This window comes from Panthera onca, chromosome D3 (assembly GCF_046562875.1).
Source record: "Panthera onca isolate mPanOnc1 chromosome D3, mPanOnc1 haplotype 2, whole genome shotgun sequence".
Classification (NCBI taxonomy): Eukaryota; Metazoa; Chordata; class Mammalia; order Carnivora; family Felidae; genus Panthera; species Panthera onca.
In genome coordinates this window covers 5,189,610-5,207,132 of record NC_138350.1, presented here as the reverse complement: position 1 = coordinate 5,207,132, position 17,523 = coordinate 5,189,610, and the positions used below count along the sequence as shown (strand labels likewise).

Sequence of the window (17,523 nt, the reverse complement as noted above, 5' to 3'; positions counted from 1 at the left end):
GCAGAGCCTATTTGCGATTCTCTCTCTCCCTCTCTCTCTCCCTCCCCCGCTCTCTATGTCCCTCAAAATAAATAAACGTTAAGAAACAAGAAAGGTTCTTTCTATCTCTGTCCCCTCCCCTGCCCATGCTCTCTCTCACTGTAAAATAAAAAAATACTCTGGGGCACCTGGGTAGCTCAGTCGGTCGAGCGTCTGACTTTGGCTCAGGTCACGATCTCACGCTTTGTGAGTTCGAGCCCGATTGGGCTCTGTGCTGACAGCTCAGAGCCTGGAGCCTGCTTCAGATTCTGTGTCTTCCTCTCTCTCTGTCCCTTCCCCGCTCTTGCTCTGTCTTTCTCTCTCTCAAAAATAAATAAGGATTAAAGAAAAAAATTTTTAAATAAAAAATTAGTTAAAAAAACTCATAAAAATAGAACAGGCAAGTGTGATTGCGCATCATGTTTAATAAGGGTGAGTTAGGGTAAATTGTTTCTTGAAACTTCTGTTTCATCAATATTGGATAGTGATATAATAGGTAATTCTGTAAAATAGAGGTATAACACACATGCACTAATCTTGAGTTTATAGCTGGATGATTTTTTAAAAAAACTTACTTATTTATTTTAAGTAATCTCTACCCCCAAGTGGGGCTTGAACTCATGACCTCTGAGAACAAGAGTCACACGCTCCTCTGATAGCTAGCCAGGTGCCCCTAGCTCGAGAATTATTAACATAGGTATACACCCATGTGACCACACCCAGATGAGCTCCCCATGAACTTTCCTCCTGCTCTCCCCTCCCTGGGGTTACCACCAATCTGTCTTCTACAAAAACAGGTTATTTTGCCTGTGCTGCAGTTTCACGTAAATCCACAGTAGATTCTCTTTTGTGCCGGTCTCCTGTCTCCCTGTGTGACACCACTGAGAGTCACGCCCACAGCTGCTCTTTTCCCCTGCTGTGTAGTATTCCGCAGTGACTATACCACAATTTAAAAATCCATTCTTCTGTAGCGTTTGCTCCAGTTCGGCACACTTCTGAAGAAAAGTGCTCTGAACATTCTTGTAGGTGTCTTTTGGTGGCCTCGGCACGGATTTCTCTCCCTTAGAATTTATTTCTTACTAGAGGCCGAGATTCTCAAAATGTGATGGAACCTGTTAGAAATGCAGATTTCCAGGCCCCCTCTGGAATCTAAAACTCTGGGGCTAGGGCCCAGTGATGTGTGTTTTAATGAACACCCCAGAGGATTCCGCGGCACGCTAAAGCAGGAGAGCCACCGCTCTAGGTCACGTCAAAAATGCTGGGAGGCCCTGATGCAGAACAAACTCGGCACAGGGCCCAGCACCTAGTAAGTGCTCACTAAATGTAGCTATCACAATGCTTCTAATCTGAGGATTGGACAGGCGCCGTGGTTGTTTTCAGGGCCTCCGGGCCCCTGGGTACTCTCCTCCCATGCCCTGCAGCCCGCACTCACCTCCCTGCCTGCCGCCGAGCCCTCTGTCCGCAGCCCCTCCACCTCCTTCTTGAGGCTGTCCCTCTCCATTCTCAGCTCCTCCACGGTCAGGTTGCCCTCATTCACCAGCGTCTCCAGCATCTCCAGGACGCGGACGATCTTGAACTGCAGCTGTGTCACCCGGGGGTCGCTGCCCAGGGCCATCAGCTCGCGGCCCATCACATAGGAGATATCATACACGTCCTCGGCGGTCAACTGGAAGGGGCTCTTGCCCAAAGCCCCCTCGGGCCCAGCCTCGTCTCCTTCTTCCCCCTCTTCTTCCCCCTCCTCCTCTTCCTCCTCTCGCAAAGGGGGCTCCTCCATGGCCGCCCAGAACCCTGCAGCCACGAGAGCTGCTTTCTCACAATCTCCAAAAGTCTAACTTCCTCCCGGCGCAGAAAACTTTCCGCAGGCTGAGACCCTGCCTGCCCGGGGACGGAGGGTGGCCCAGGAGCGGCCAATCAGCGCGGCCGAGGGGTGGGCCCGGGACAGAAAGGCCGAGCGCCACGGCTCCCGGGCCCGGACGCCTGGTGCACCGGCCCCGCTGAGGACCGTGCAGGAGGGCGGCCTCCAGGATGTGGTTTGGGGCACGAAAAGACAACAGAAAGGGAGGGCAGCCGAGAAGAGGAACGCAGAGGGTAAGGGTGACCGCGATTGCTCCTGGCTGGGAGGGGTTGCAAACCGGGGAGGGGGAGGGGCCTCTGCCTGAGCCCCGCCCCCGGTGACGGCCGCCACCGCCGCCGGGTTTCTATGGAGACGCAGCGGAGTTTCCACAGCGAGTCTGGAAAAGAGAGGTGAAAAGCCCACAACTTTTTCTTCTGTGCTCACGCTTTCCAGCCATAGAATTTGCATTGTACGTGGAGGAATATCCGGGTCTCTGTGGGGGGTGGGGGGTGGGGGTACTTTCGGAAGCCCACGGCAAAACAGAGGAGTGCTGTTGGTGGCTGCGCGCGGGAGTCGGGAGGCCCGGGTCGCGCACAACTCCCGGGTCGGTTGTCACCAGGACCTGTGTGTGGCATCTGACTCTCAATAAAATGGAGAATCCCTGCGCTGTGCACTTGGCCCATTCCTGGGCTCCTCCCCTTAGGCAGCGTTGCAGGCTTGGCAGATTACTTAACCCTCAGCTTCCTGCTCGGGGAGTAAGAGCACTTACGTGGTGAGGTTGCTGCGGGAACATACGAGGTGAGGTCATGAGATACTGCATGTGACAAAAGTACTTCGGAAGTACGCAAAAAGTGTTCTCCAACAAACCCCGCTTGTGTGAGAGACACGTGGCACGTGGGCTGGGGTGTTAGGAGTACTAAACAAGACAAAAATCACTGCTTTGAAAATTAGAAAGCATTCTACAGATAAGGTATTAGTAAGAATATTAGCAGTGTGGATTACAAAACGAGTTCTTTTAGGTTTGATTAGAAATTTGTAATAGTCATAGGCAGAAAACTCTGCAATGGTGCCGGTCTTTCCCGGGAATATATTGCTGCCTTTGTATGGGGGTAGATGTACCTGATGTTCTCCACACTGAGGTTCTACCATCACAACGGTGAGTGGCCACGGATAAAACAAGCAAAGAGCAAGGCAGGCAAACAGAAAAGACACTATTTTCAGGGTACAGTGTTCTAAAGATTGGAGCCAGGCCCCCGGGCAAGGACTCAGTAATCCATAAATCACAGACGTGACAACGCCCAGTGATTAAATAAGGAGATAAAACGTTAGACTTGCCATAAATAAAGTATGGTATATCCAAACAATGGAATATTACTCCACCATAAAAAGGAATGAAGGATTAGAACAGAGTGCCCAGAAATAAACCCTAGCATATATGGTCCAATAATTTTCAACAAGGGTGCTAAGACCATTCTTGGGCGGGGGGTGGGGTGGGGGCGGAGGACAGTCTTTTCAACAAATGTTGTTGGAAAAATTGGATACCTACATGCAAAAGTATAAAGGTGGACCCTTGCCTTACACCATATATAAAAATTAACTCAAAATAGATACAAAAGACAAAGCTATAAACCTCTTAGAAGAAAACATAGGGGAAAAGCTTTATGTCACTGGATTTAGCAACGATTTCTTCAAAAGCACAGGCAATGAAAGAATAAATACATAAACAGGACTACATCAACACTTAAAACTTGTGCATTCAGGGTGCCTGGGTGGTTCAGTAGGTTGAACATCTGACTTCAGGTCAGGTCACGATCTCAGGGTTCGTGGGTTCGAGCCCCGCATCGAGCCCAATTCTGATCCTCTGTCTCCCCCTCTCTCTCTGCCCCTCCCCTGCTCACACCAAAGTTAAAAGTTTTTCAAAGTTAACTTTTTCAAAGTTAAACTTTCAAAGTTTAACTTCTTCAAAGTTAAAAGAAAAAAAAACAGGGGCACCTGGGTGGCTCAGTCAGTTAAGCTTCCGACTTCGGCTCAGGTCACGATCTCACGGTCCATGAGTTTGAGCCCCGCGACAGGCTCTGTGCTAATAGTTCAGAGCCTGTAGCTGCTTCAGATTCTGTGTCTCCCTCTCTCTTTCCCCCTCCCCTGCTCGCTCTCTCTTCCTCTCTCTCTCTCTCAAAAATAAAAACCAAATAAATAAATAAAACATTAAAAAAACACCTTGTGCATCCAAAAATATATAAAAATAAGAAAAAAAAACCTTGTGTGTCCAAGACCACAATTAACAGAGTGTAAAAGCAGCCTACAGAATGCGTGAATATATCTGCAAGTCAAATCCGATAAGGGTTATTAGGGGTTATTATCCAGATTATACAAAGAACTCCTACTATGCAATAATAAAAAAACCTAGGGGCACTTGGGTGGCTCAGTCGGTTAAATGTCGCACTCTTGATTTAGGCTCAGGTCATGGAGCCTACTTTTTTTTTAGTTTATTTATTTATTTTGAGAGAGAGAGAGAGAGAGAGCGCGCGCGCACGTGAGTGTAAGTGGGGGAAGGGCAGAGAGAAAGGAAAGAGAGAATCCCAGGTAGGCTCCATGCTGTCAGCGTAGAGCCCAATGAGGGACTGGATCTCACAAACCGAACTGTGAGATCATGACCTGAGTTGAAACCAAGAGTTAGACACTTAACTGACTGAGCCACCCAGGCACCCCTGGAGCTTACTTAAAAACAAACAAACAAAAAACAAAAAAAATCTAGATAAAACATGGGTAAAGTAAAAATAGATGTAAAATATTTAGCAAGATATTAGCAAACAGAATTCAGCACTACATAAAAATTATTATACACCATGACTAAGCAGGGTTTATTCCAGGGATGCAAGGCTGGTTCAGAAAAGATAATCTATGTCATCTACCATAGTAACAGGCTAAAGATTACACACACACACACACACACACACACACACACACACACACAACTATTAGAGCTAATGAAAGCTCAAGGTTCCAAGATACAAGATCCATATACAAAAACCAATTGAATTTCTATATACTTGCAAGGAATAATCTGAAAATAAAATTTAGAAAACAATTCCACTTAACAGTGGCATCAAAAAGAATAAAATATTTAAAAATAAATTTAACAAATGAAGAAGATGACCTGCACACTGAAAACTACAAAATCTCATTGAGAGGAATTAAGATGTAAATAAATGGAAAGACATCATGTGTTATAAATTATAACAAGATGTTTAAGATGGCAATATTCTCCATCTTACATTTCCAACTGATCTCCAGAATCAGCATAATCCCTATCGAAATCTGTGCAGAAAACAGTTAACATAGCAGGCCCGGGAATGCTCATTGGAAAATCCTGCTTTCAAGGTTGGCCTTAGCTAGGATCTGGGAACTTGTGTTTGGGGAGGGTTCCCACCACCCCATCTGAAAAGAGTAGCTCAGTGTTCCTTAGTTGTTCATGCAAACAGCATAGTTCACTGGCTTCCTCCGGGGAGTCTGGAATTTTGGTATGTGCTAGGCAGAAGGTATCTGCATGACGAGCCCCCTTAAGAACTTCTGGCACAGTCTCTAATGAGCTTCTCTCACAGACAACATTTCACATTGTCATAACTCATTACTGGGAAGTTACACCAAGTCAAGCCAGTCACAAAAGACCTCCTATTGTATGATTCCGTTTGTGTGAAATGTCCAGAAGAGGCAAACCCACAGAGACAGAGCACCTACTATGTGCGAAGTCTATAGCGTCGTGGTGAACTGGGATCTGGAGTTGAGCGGTATGACTTGAACCTCACAATTGCTACTTGCTGGTACATAAGTTTGATCAAGTTCCCCAATCTCTCCAAATCCACATTTCTTCACTGGAAACTGGAAAAAATAAAAGTATTCCCCAAGGTTGGCATGAAGGTTAGATGACATAATGCATGAGAAGTGCCTAGTCCAGGGTCTAGCACATCATAAGCATCAATGGATGTTGACTATCATTGGCTATTATTATAAAGCGTTAATGATCTTAACTCTTAGATCCCTCATAGAATTCGACAGTCTCAACCCTTCTCTCTCCACTGGGAAATTATGAAAACAGTTATAAGTTACAACAGCGGTTCTTAAAGTGTTCTCCCCAGACCAACAGCAATGGGGTGCATGGAAACTTCTCAGCAATGCAAATTCTTGACCCACTGAATCAGAAACTTGGGGAATGGGCCCTAGCAATCTGTGTTTCCACAGCCCTCTAGATAATTCTAATGCATGCTCAAGTTTGAAAAACAATAAATGATAGCACAGTGTTCACAAGGGTGGGTTCTAGACAAGACCACAAGTGTTCAGATATTGAACACTTGAATCTGCCACTGGCAAGCTGTGTGATGTTAGGTAAGTAAATCATGCCTCTACTCTGGGGCTTAGTTTTCCCATCTGTAATATGGGGATAAGGATAAAATCTAGTTTGTGGGGCTCCTGGGTGGTTCTGTCTGGGTGGCAGCCTGGAGACTACTTTGGATTCTGTGTCTCCCTCTCTCTCTCTCTGTCCCTCCCATGCTCGTGCGTGCTCTCTCTCTCTCTCTTTCATAAATAAATAAATAACAAACATTAAAAAAATCTAGTTCATAAGATTGTTGTGAAGTGCTTTAGAACAGTGACTGGCACATAGTAAGTGCTCAGTAGATGTCAGCTATTATCATAAGCTACTTACCACTCAAATATGAAACATAAGAAATTTCTCAAGTTCATATAATTATTGGGGAACGAGATATGGAAAGTTGGATTAGTAACACATGTAGAACATGTTTACAACAAAGTTTTTTAAAGTCACAAGGATAGGGGTGCCTGGGTGGCTCAGTTGGTTAATCCTCTGACTCAACTTGGGCTCAGGTCATGAGCTCACAGTTTGTGAGTTGGAGCCCCACGTCAGGCTCTGTGCTGACAGCATGGAGCCTGCTTAGGATTCTCTCTCTCTCTTTCTCTCTCTCTCTCTCTGCCTCTCCCCTGTTCTCTTTCTGTCTCTCAAAATAAATAAATAAACTTAAAAAAAGTCACAAGGAGGGGCGCCTCGGTGGCGCAGTCGGTTAAGCGTCCGACTTCAGCCAGGTCACGATCTCGCGGTCCGTGAGTTCGAGCCCCGCGTCGGGCTCTGGGCTGATGGCTCGGAGCCTGGAGCCTGTTTCCGATTCTGTGTCTCCCTCTCTCTCTGACCCTCCCCCGTTCATGCTCTGTCTCTCTCTGTCCCAAAAATAAATAAAAAACGTTGGAAAAAAAAAAATTAAAAAAAAAAAAAAAGTCACAAGGATATATCATTATACAAGTTAAAAAATTTTTTTTAAACATTTATTTATTTTTGAGACAGAGAGAGACAGAGCATGAACGGGGGAGGGTCAGAGAGAGAGGGAGACACAGAATCTGAAACAGGCTCCAGGCTCTGAGCTGTCAGCACAGAGCCCGATGCGGGGCTCAAACTCATGGACCTCAAGATCATGACCTGAGCTGAAGTCGGCCGCTCAACCGACTGAGCCACCCAGGTGCCCCGTACAAAGTTTTAAAAAGACTTGAAGGGGCACCTGGGTGGCTCAGTCGGTTAAGCATCCGACTTCAGCTCAGGTCACGATCTCATGGTCCGTGAGTTCGAGCCCCGTGTCAGGCTCTGGGCTGATGGCTCGGAGCCTGGAGACTGCTTCCGATTCTGTGTCTCCCTCTCTCTCTGACCCTCCCCCATTCATGCTCTGTCTCTCTCTGTCCCAAAAATAAATAAACGTTAAAAAAAATAAAAAATAAAAAAATAAAAAGACTTGAAGACACACTCTTCCCCTGAGATTTAAGACAGTGTATATAGGGGTGCCTGGGTGGCTCAGTTGGTTAAGCGTTCGACTTCAGCTTAGGTCATGATCTCATAGTTCATGAGTTCAAGCCCCATGTAGGGCTCTGTGCTGACAGCTCAAAGCTTGGAGCCCTGACAGCTCAGAGTTTGGAGCCCGCTTTGGATTCTGTGTCTCCCTCTCTCTCTGTCTCTCCCTCTCCTTAAAAATAAATAAACATAAAAAAAAAGTGTATACAGCTGCACTAGCCCCCCACTACCCCCACTCCACCCTCTGTGTTTGAGTAGAAATCAAAGTGCAAAAGGGATCCTAGAGTAAAGTCATGCCTTATGGTTAAACAAAGGAAAAAGTGACATGGAAAACAAAAGTTGTGGGTGGGTCACACTTAAAGAAACTATAAATGTTTGCAGGCTAATGCCCACCAGCAGTTAAGTTCCATTAGCAAACATCTGGTGGTCCTATCTTGGTACGTCAAGTAGACTTAAGTCTTACGCTCCTGTGAATACCTATGGCACCATTTATTTCCTGGGTGGTACATCAGTATGGCTTTCTTCACGTTCTTTAAATTATTTCCAGGTCTTCTTACCCATAAATCATGCATGGAAACAGCCAAGATTTTGGAGACTTCCCAGTTTGGCTTAAATGCCTGCAATCCTGGGTCAGTGACTTCATCTCTAGGAGTTGAAGGGCTTTAGAAAAGAATCTGGTTGCAGGAAGGGCAGTGCCCAGGGCACTAGTTTTTAATCTGTTTGCACAAGAGCATACTTTTTTTTTTTTTTTTAACTTGGGTGAAATGTTTATTTAGGGTGCCGAGTGGGTGGGGAAGCATTAAAGGAAATTTTGGCAGAAGGGAATCAAATTCTCCTCCCCACTCTCCAGCCCAGCTCTTGATCCACCCTGGAATGTAAAAAGCTGTTCCTCAAATAGTCGTTGAGAGAAATGAATGGTCCCGGCCCAGTGCTGGCAGATCTGCTAAGATGCTATCCGTGTGCACAGATGTCAACTAGGGTAGTCCACGCTGCCCTCCAGGTCTTCTGCTGCCTTTGTAGAATATTGTGTTATTAATTTCTAATCACCCTTGAACCTGTTGACCCTTGAACAACATGAGGGGTAGGGGCTCCGACCCCACGCGCAGTCAGAAATCCACGTATGACTTTTGATTCTCCCCAAACTTAACTACTAATAGCCTATTGTTGGCTGGAAGCCTTGCCAATAATGTAGTCAATCAACACATATTTTGTATGTTATGCGTATCATATACTGTATTCTCACAATAAAGTAAGCTAGAGAAAATAAAGGTTATTGAAGAACATAAGGAAAATATATTCATAGGGTTGTACTTATCAGAACAACCCACATGGACGCACATAGTTTTTTTTTTTTAAGATTTTCTTTTTAAGTAATCTCTACACACAATGTGGGGCTCGAACTCACAACCCCGAGACCAAGAGTCACACGCTCCACCGCTCCACTGACTGAACCAGCCAAGTTTAAAACTGTTATTCAAGAGTCGGCTGTCGCTAGACATGGCAGTCACAGAGATGCCTTTCAGATGACCCTTCAAGAGGCCAAGAAGCACGTGAAAAGATAGCCAACGTCGCTAATTGGAGAAATGCCAGTCAAGCCACAAGGGGAGAATACCTTGCCCAGCCATTAGGATGGCTATTCTTCAAACAAAAACAAAACCCAGAAACTAAGAAGCCTTGCAGAGGATGCGGACAATCGGAACCCTCGTGCTTTGCTGGTAGGAATGTAAAACGGTGCAGCTCATGTGAAAAACAGTATGGTGTTGCTCAAAAAATTAAAAATACTGGGGCGCCTGGGTGGCTTAGTCGGTTAAGCGTTCGACTTTGGCTCAGGTCATGATCTCGCGGTTTGTGGGTTCAAGCCCCGTGTGGAGCTCTGTGCTGACAGCTCGGGGCCTGGAGCCTGCTTCGTATTCTGTGTCTCCCTCTCTCTCTGCCCCTCCCCTGCTCATACTCTGTTTCTCTCTGTCTCAAAAATAAATAAAGCATTAAAAAAAAAATACAATAGCCACATGATCCCACAATTCCACTTTCGGGCATATAGCCAAAAGAAAGCAGGATCTGGAAGAGATCTTTGTATACCCATGTTCATAGCAGCATTATTTACTCTAGCCAAAAGGTGGAAGCAACCCAAATGTTCATCCACAGATGAATGGATAAGCAGAATGTAGCCTAGCCCTACGGCGGAATGAATTTCTGACAGTTGCTACAACATGCATGAATCTGAGAACGTGATGCTAAGTGAAAGAAGCCAATCATAAAAAGGCAAGTGCTCAGGGCGCCCGGGTGGCTCAGTCGGTTGAGCGTCCGACTCTGGCCCAGGTCATGATCTCACAGTTCGTGAGTTCGAGCCCCGCCTCGGGTTCTGTTCTGACAGCTCAGACCCTGGAGCCTGCTTCAGATTCTGTGTCTCCCTCTCTCTCTGCCTCATCCCCACTCATGCTCTGTCTCTCTCTGTCTTAAAAATAAATAAAACATTAAAAAAAACAAGGCAAGCGTTCTACGGTTCCGCTTACACGAGGTGCCTGGAATAGTGAAATCCATAGAGACAGAAAGCAGAACAGTCGTTACCAGGAGCAGGGGGCTGGGCTGGGGGAGTTTTTATTTAATGGAGACAGAGTTTTAGTTTTGCAAGATAAAAAAAAAAGTTCTGGTGGTTGGTTGCACAACAATGTAAATACACTTAACACTATGGAGCTGTATGCTTAGAAATTAAATGGCAATCAGAATTTAAATGGTAAATTTTATGTTTCCTCTGACCACAATTAACAATTAAAAAAAAAAAAAAAAAAGGAAAGCACTGGCCGGTCAGTGCGAGGGTTGTGGTTTGCTGACTGCCTCTAGCTTCAGCACCTTTGGATTCCGCACAGCATTCTTGCCAGGGCACACTTCCCAGAGGCTCTCAGCTGATGACTGAGCACAGCAGGGAGACGAGGACCACGCCATTTGTGTCCCCCACGGGACAGCTCTAAGGGGCAACCTGCTCTGGGTCCTCCCCCGCTCCGTGGTCAAGTGCATGCTGTAGGCTGAGGCCCTCACTTCCTGTTTCTTTCCTTTCCTTTCTAACATGTCAAATCTGCATCCTGGTCTGAAGGCGAGTTTCTCTGCCCAGCGTTGCTTCCTCCTTCTCTGTGACTCACAGGTGTATCTCCACTAACCCCCTTTGCGCTCCTAAGTTGGTCTGACCCTTTGCTCACCAGAGGACCTAACACAAGACACGTGTAAATATATGCTCACTGTGAAAAACTGTAAATGTTCCTTGAGTAGATAGAAGAGGTGAGAGATCCTCCCCCTGCAGTCCCGCCATTACCCCAGAAACAGCTAATGCTGGCAGCTTGATGTAACCTACCTACACCCGCACTCATCTAGTAGCCACCAGCACGCGAGCTCTTGAAATGTGGCTAGTCCTAACCAAGTTATAAGTGCACACTGGAATTCAAAAAAGAGAACATAAGCCGTCTCTCTAATGATACTTCTACTGATTACCTGTGAAAATGATGTTTAGAATGTGCTGGGTTTATTCTATTTAGAATAAATGATTAAAATTAGCTTCACTGGTTTCTTTTTACTTTTTTAATGTGGTCACTATAAACCTTAAGATGACACATGTGGCTGACATCCTCTTTTTATGGAACATCACTGCTCTAGATCAGTGTGGTCTGACAGAACTTTCTACAGTGATGGAAATGTTCTGTATCCACACTGTCGGATACGCGAGCCACTAGCTGCCACATCTATGGAGCACTTGAAATGCGGCTGATCCGACGGGGAAACCGAGTTTTTAAATTTTAAAAATTGGAATGAATTAAGTTGACCTTTATACAGCCAGCCGCAAAGGGCCAGAGGCCAGCATGCTGGCAGCCACGGTGCCTCCTGGATGTTCACGTATGTACACACTTCCACGCACATATGTACATTTGATCGAGGTATAAACACGTTATACCTTCTATGTTAAGGTGCACAGATCTCTGTTGTACACCTTGATGGATTTTCATAAACGTGTAACTCTATAACCACCATCAAGATAAAGATATAAGACATTCCCAGCACTCCAGGAGACTCCCTCATGCCCTATCCCAATCGGTAATAACTTCCCCCGTAAGAAAGCTCTATTTTGACCCTTATCATTGTCACAGGTCAATGCTGCTTGTCCTAGAATTTCCCATAAATTAAAATGTGTAGACTGTACTCTTTGAGTCCGGTTTCTTTGCTCATCATCATATCTGAGAGATTCAACCACATTGTTAAATATGGTAGTAGGTTTCTTCTTTTTTCTTTCTAAACACACGCATATGTATTCTAATTTTTTTAATGTTTATTATTTTTGAGAGAGAGAGACAGAGTGCAAGCGGGGGAGGGGCAGAGTGAGAGGGAGACACAGAATCCGAAGCAGGATCCAGGCTCCGAGCCGTCAGCACGGAGCCCGATGTGGGGCTCGAACTCATGAACCGTGAGATCATGACCTGGGCCGAAGTCGGACGCTTAACCGACTGAGCCACCCAGGCGCCCCTCCACACAGATGCATTGTGTAAACTTTTAATTTAAGAACAACTTCAGATCTGGGGCACCTGGGAGAACACTACTTTATCTGCTTTGGCCGCTGGGGAGCCTTTAGGTGGCTCCAGTGTCCCTGTGACATCATCATCATCGTTTTTTGTTTTGCTCTGTTTTTAGCCCTTCCTTACTTTCTGGCACTACAAGTCGCTCCAAGCTCACCTTGTGTATTTCTTGCCCCATTTCTCCCAGGAGCACTGGTTATTTTTTTAATGTTTATTTTTGAGAGAGTACGAACGGGGGAGGGGCACAGAGAGAGGGGGACAGAGGATCTGAAGCCAGCTCTGCGCTGACAGCAGAGAGCCTCACGCGGACTCAAACTCACGAACCACGAGATCATTACCTGTGCTGAAACCGGACGCTTAACTGACTGAGCCACCCGGGCGCCCTGGCACTGGTTACTTTTATTAGAGGATGATACCAGAAAACCAGATCTGGGTGCTAGGTTGTGCTGGTTGCTACTGAGGTGCACGTGAATATTTAACAAAACTTTTCTTAACGTGGTAAACACATATGCATATTTACGATTTCAACTCTTCTTAGGTGTGCAGTGCAGTGGCATTAGGTGCATTCACAATGTTGTGGAACCATCACCCTCCTTCTCCAGAACTTGTTCATCCTCCTGAACTGAACCCTCTGCATCCATGAAACACTAACATTACACCCCCAACATTCTACTTTCTGTCTCTGTGAACTTGACTATTCTAGGTCCCTCGTGTAAATAAATGGAATCATACAATATTTGTTCTTTTGGGCCAGCTTACTTCACTTAGCACAATGTCTCCTAGGTTAATCCGCGTTATTGCAATGATCAGAATTTCCTTCCTTTTTTTTAATTTTTATTTTTTTAATTTTAAGTAGGCTTCGTGCCCGGCACGGAACCCAATGTGGGGCTTGAACTCGCAATCCTGAGATCAAGACATGAGCTGAAATCAAGAGTCAGACACTTAACCGACTGAGCAACGCAGGTGCCCCGTTAGTACTTTTTTAAGAGAGAAAGAGAGAGCACACACAAGTTGGGGAGGTGCAGAGAGAGGGAGAGCATCTCAAGCAGGCTCCACCCTGTCAGAGCAGAGCCCGATATGGGGCTCAATCCCACAACTTTGGGATCATGACCTGAGCCGAAATCAAGAGTTGGTTGCTCAGCTGACTGAGTCACCCAGGTGCTCCATACATTTTTATTAATAATACATTTTTAGAAAACATACTACGAAGAAAGCTGTAGATATTTAGAAACTGTGTTCACCTACCAAATAAAGATTCAATAAAGGGGCACGCCAGATGGCTCGGTCAGTTAAGCATCCAACTCTTGATTTCAGCTCAGGTCATGATCTCATGGTTCACGGGATCGAGCCCCAGGTCGGGTTCCTCTCTCACTGCTTGGGATTCTCTCTCTCCCTCTCTCTTTGCCCCATCCCAGCTCACACACTCTCTGCTTCTCAAAATAAATACATAAAAACTTAAATTTAATGAAGACTAGATAACAGTAATACCGTTCTTAGTAATTAGAGATAAACTTACCTTCTAAGGATAAGATTACATTGAAGATACCAGTTGCAGAAATCATCCACTTGTAAGGATTCATCAGAAAATGAGTGGCTTAAGAAAACCACCAGACACCCACCATCAAATTTAAGCACAACTGTATCGAAGAATTTCAAGGTGTAACACAATCAAGTTGTAATCTACTGGAATATAAGCACCTATGAAAAAAGAAACATACCATAATCAGAATGCATACATCTGTTCTACAAATATTTATTGACCACCTGGTTCTCTCTTCCCTCCTACACCCAAGTTTTAAATCTGGGCTTCTTAACCATGACTCTAACGGGCAGGAGTCTTTTAGTATGCTTCAAGAATCATTTGGGGACTTGCTAAAGATGCAAATTTCCAGAGATTCTGAGCTCTCAGATCCCAGTGGGGCCCAGAAAATGGCATTTTAACAAGTTCCCACATGAATCTAAAGTCAAAGGCCCCAAGCTCAATTTAAAAAGCTATTTTGCTTGTGTCGAAAGTGAATTTATTAAATTTAGGGGTTGGGAAAATGTACAAAATTTCATGTTGTTAAAGAAAAATTTCAGGAGTGAGCCTATGAGCAAGGACAAATCTTTATTTAGGTTTGCAAACCCAGAAGGACAATCCAAATCAGTTGGTGTGCCTGTCCAAAGAGGACAAGGAGAGGTGGTATTTTTAAGGCTTATTTTATTTTTAAGGCTTAAAACTACAGCGAGGGAGAAATTTCAGCTGGTATGGGGCACTCAGCGACTGGCTGACTGCTTTTGCTCAGTATTGTGAGACAGGTGGAACTTTCCAGGTGTCTAAACACCAAGACGTTTATCATGATTCCAGGAAGTGGCTGCTCTCTGGAAAACTCCATAAAATGGTGGCTGTCGCAAGATGGAGTCAGGGTTGCCAACCCTTCCCTGGCCCCTTCTCTTCTTCATTTCCCATTGATCAGTTATGGTGGGGGAAATTCATTACAGTGGAGTCCTTCCTTGCCCAAGTCCTTCCTTCCTCTGCTCATACTCTTGTCTCTCTCTCAAAATAAATATTTATTAAAAATTTTTTAAAAATATTTTTAAGAGAGAGAGAGAGCGAGCATGCAAGCAGGGGAGGGACAAAGAGAGGAAGACGCAGAATTAAAAGCAGGTTCCAGGCTCCGGGCTGTCAGCATAGAGCCCGACACGGGGCTTGAACTCATGAACCCATGAGATCATGACCTGTGCCGAAGTGGAACGCCACCCAGGTGCTCCAAATAATATAAATAAATATTAAAAAAAAAAAAAAAAAAAAAAAAAAGAGTTGCATGCTCTTCTGACTGGGTCAGCCAGGCACCTGCCTTTTTATCTTTAAAAAACAGTTGTGGTTTGATAAGATTATAGCAACCAGCTAATCCAAAGATGAGATTTACGTCTGTAGAGACCACACTAGGTCCCAGGTGGACATATCTTACAGAGGAAGTGAAATTAGGGATAGGAATAATGTCAAAACAGGGAAAGGAGGTTGAAGCCAATGGAGTTAGGATGCCTCTGGGGTGGAGGAGCGATGGTTAGAGGCACTGCACGTGATCCTAATCTATGGGGCATTTTTACTGAACGAAGAAGAGTTAAAAGGGGGCATTTAGCATATGGTTGGGATGTCTGCTGAGTGGGTTATGATGACACGCAACAATTCTTCAGCGGGGGTGGGGGGGAATCCCCCGGGCTATGGTTGGGACAGCTTAATAATGGGGTTAGTATTCCAATCAGAGGCGGTTCTCTGTTTGATGGAACTTAGTAGTAACAATATTGTTAACTGGTTTTTCATCTTGAATTTGTATAGGAGTTGAGAACAAAGGGTAGAGACTATAGGGTGTCAAGTCTTATTATTATTTTTAAAATTACTGTTTTAAGTAATCCCTATCCCCAACGTGAGGTCTGAATTCACAACCCCAAGATCAAGAGTCGCATACTGTACCGACTGAGCCAGCCAGGTGCCCCAGTGTCAAGTCTTATTAAAGCCTAAGAGTTAATAAGGAAGTCTTCAGTTAAGAACTCGAACCAACGGAGCAGGCAGAAGTCATGAATGACTTCAGGCCTATCTTGGGTGGTGGAAACAAGACAAAAGGAAAAAAATGAGAATTCAAGTAAAAGGAGGGTTCTGGCTTGGTCCTAAATTTTGGGTATCAGCTTTTGGGATCAGACATTGTCTCCTTCAGTTCTGGGTTTCTGAAAGTTGTTTTCAGAATCTGGAGCCCTTTTTAAACGAGAAACATGAATCTGTACATGAGTCAGCCCCTTGTAGCTTTGCTGCACACAAGGCGGTTAACAATACCCGATAAAGTCCTTTCCATTTCAGCCGTAAAGAATCTCTAAGTTGATGTGTCCTCCAATAATATATTAGATCTCCAGGCTTAAGGTTGTATTTTGTCTCTCAGGAGCACTCTTTAAAATGAATCTTGAACAAATGTGGTCTTCCATATATATTCTGTACTGAAGAATTTCTCCTTATAACAAAGTAGAGGGCAAGGGATCCTCAACTATGTTCATAGGGCACTCGGTGATGATTTTGAATGGAGACAAGTGAGCCCTTCCATTAGGGGTAGATCTTAGATTTAAAAGGACAAGAGGCAAAGCTTTGGGCTGCGGTAGACCAAAGGCAGAGGTTGGTTTGGCCGACTGAGTTTTGATTATGCCATTAGAGTGTTCAACTAATCCTCTGAATATCAAGGATGGGAGGTGCAATGAAAATGCTGAGAGATGGCCAGATTTTGCAGACCTCTCAGACAGTATGACCAGAAAAAAATGTGTTCCTCAATCACCGTGTAGCTGTCAAGGAATACCCCAATTGGGAATGATTTTTTTTCTAATAGGTTTCTGGCCACTGCTTTTGCTGTTGCTTGAGTGCAAGGAAATGCCTTGGTCTGGTGAGAAACACACAGATCATTACCATTGAGGAAGCTGGATGAAATCAATCTGCCAGATGTCAAAAGGCCCACTGGGAAGAGGAACTTGACCTAATGCAGTGTGATATGGTTTCCCAGGATTGTGCAAGGGGCTAAATTGTACATTTTGAAATATTTGTTGGGCAATAGTCGGAGATGGCTTCCAACAGTATTGTGCCCATAGGACCATTTTATTTGTGCCCCATATGTCATACAGATAGACATTTGTGAATCAGAAGTTTGAAGTGTCACATCTTTGGGGGCCGGGTCAGCATAATGATTGACCTTGGCTTCAGGGGTATCTTGTTTGAAACGGGCTTGAACTTTTATTAATAGATAAGCTGGAGGGAAGGAGAATGGTGTCAAGTTGTTTTAATATGTAACTTTTTAAAAACATTTTTATTTTATTTTGAAGCTTTATTTAATTTGAGAGAGGAGAGCGCACACAAGCAAATGAGGGAGGAGCAGAGAGAAGGAGAGAGAGAATCCCAAAATCTGTATTTGGGAATTTCATGAAGGTCTAATCAAGGGGTAAGTAATGAGTCAGTTACAAGGATGCAGTCACAGGATGTGTTCAGTTGAGTTTTGGAGGGGTAAGGGACATAAGGTAGAAGGACTGAGAGGGGGACAATGAGAGACTAAAACGTTTGGAGAGCAAAGAAACCAGAGTTCCAATTTTCTAAGTCAACTGGCAGACAGGTGTGTGTGGTGGGAGTCTAAGAGAGTTCTAACTGTATGTAGGCCTAACACCTATGGGGGAGAATCTAGTGTTCGTTTTTTGGTGGCAGTAATGAGTATAGAGTATACTCATATAATGAGTATACAGGTGGGTTGTCAGGGCACAGA

General features: G+C 44.8%; 1 protein-coding gene across 3 annotated transcripts in view; it reads right to left on the bottom strand.

Moving 5' to 3' along the window:
• Positions 1-17,523, bottom strand: part of RILPL2 (Rab interacting lysosomal protein like 2) — a 36,359-nt gene that overhangs the window by 14,409 nt on the left and 4,427 nt on the right. Inside the window, exons 3-4 of one of the 3 annotated variants that reach the window (XM_060612144.3) lie at positions 13,773-13,954; positions 1,451-2,633 (exon numbers count right to left, since the gene is read on the bottom strand). In XM_060612144.3, coding sequence (XP_060468127.1) covers positions 1,451-1,792 — 342 coding nt within the window. In that variant the 5' untranslated portion in view covers positions 1,793-2,633; positions 13,773-13,954. Of the gene's footprint in view, positions 1-1,450; positions 2,634-3,844; positions 3,974-13,772; positions 13,955-17,523 lie in introns of those variants that run through there. The other 2 variants (XM_060612145.3, XM_060612143.3) reach the window with 2 other exon arrangements.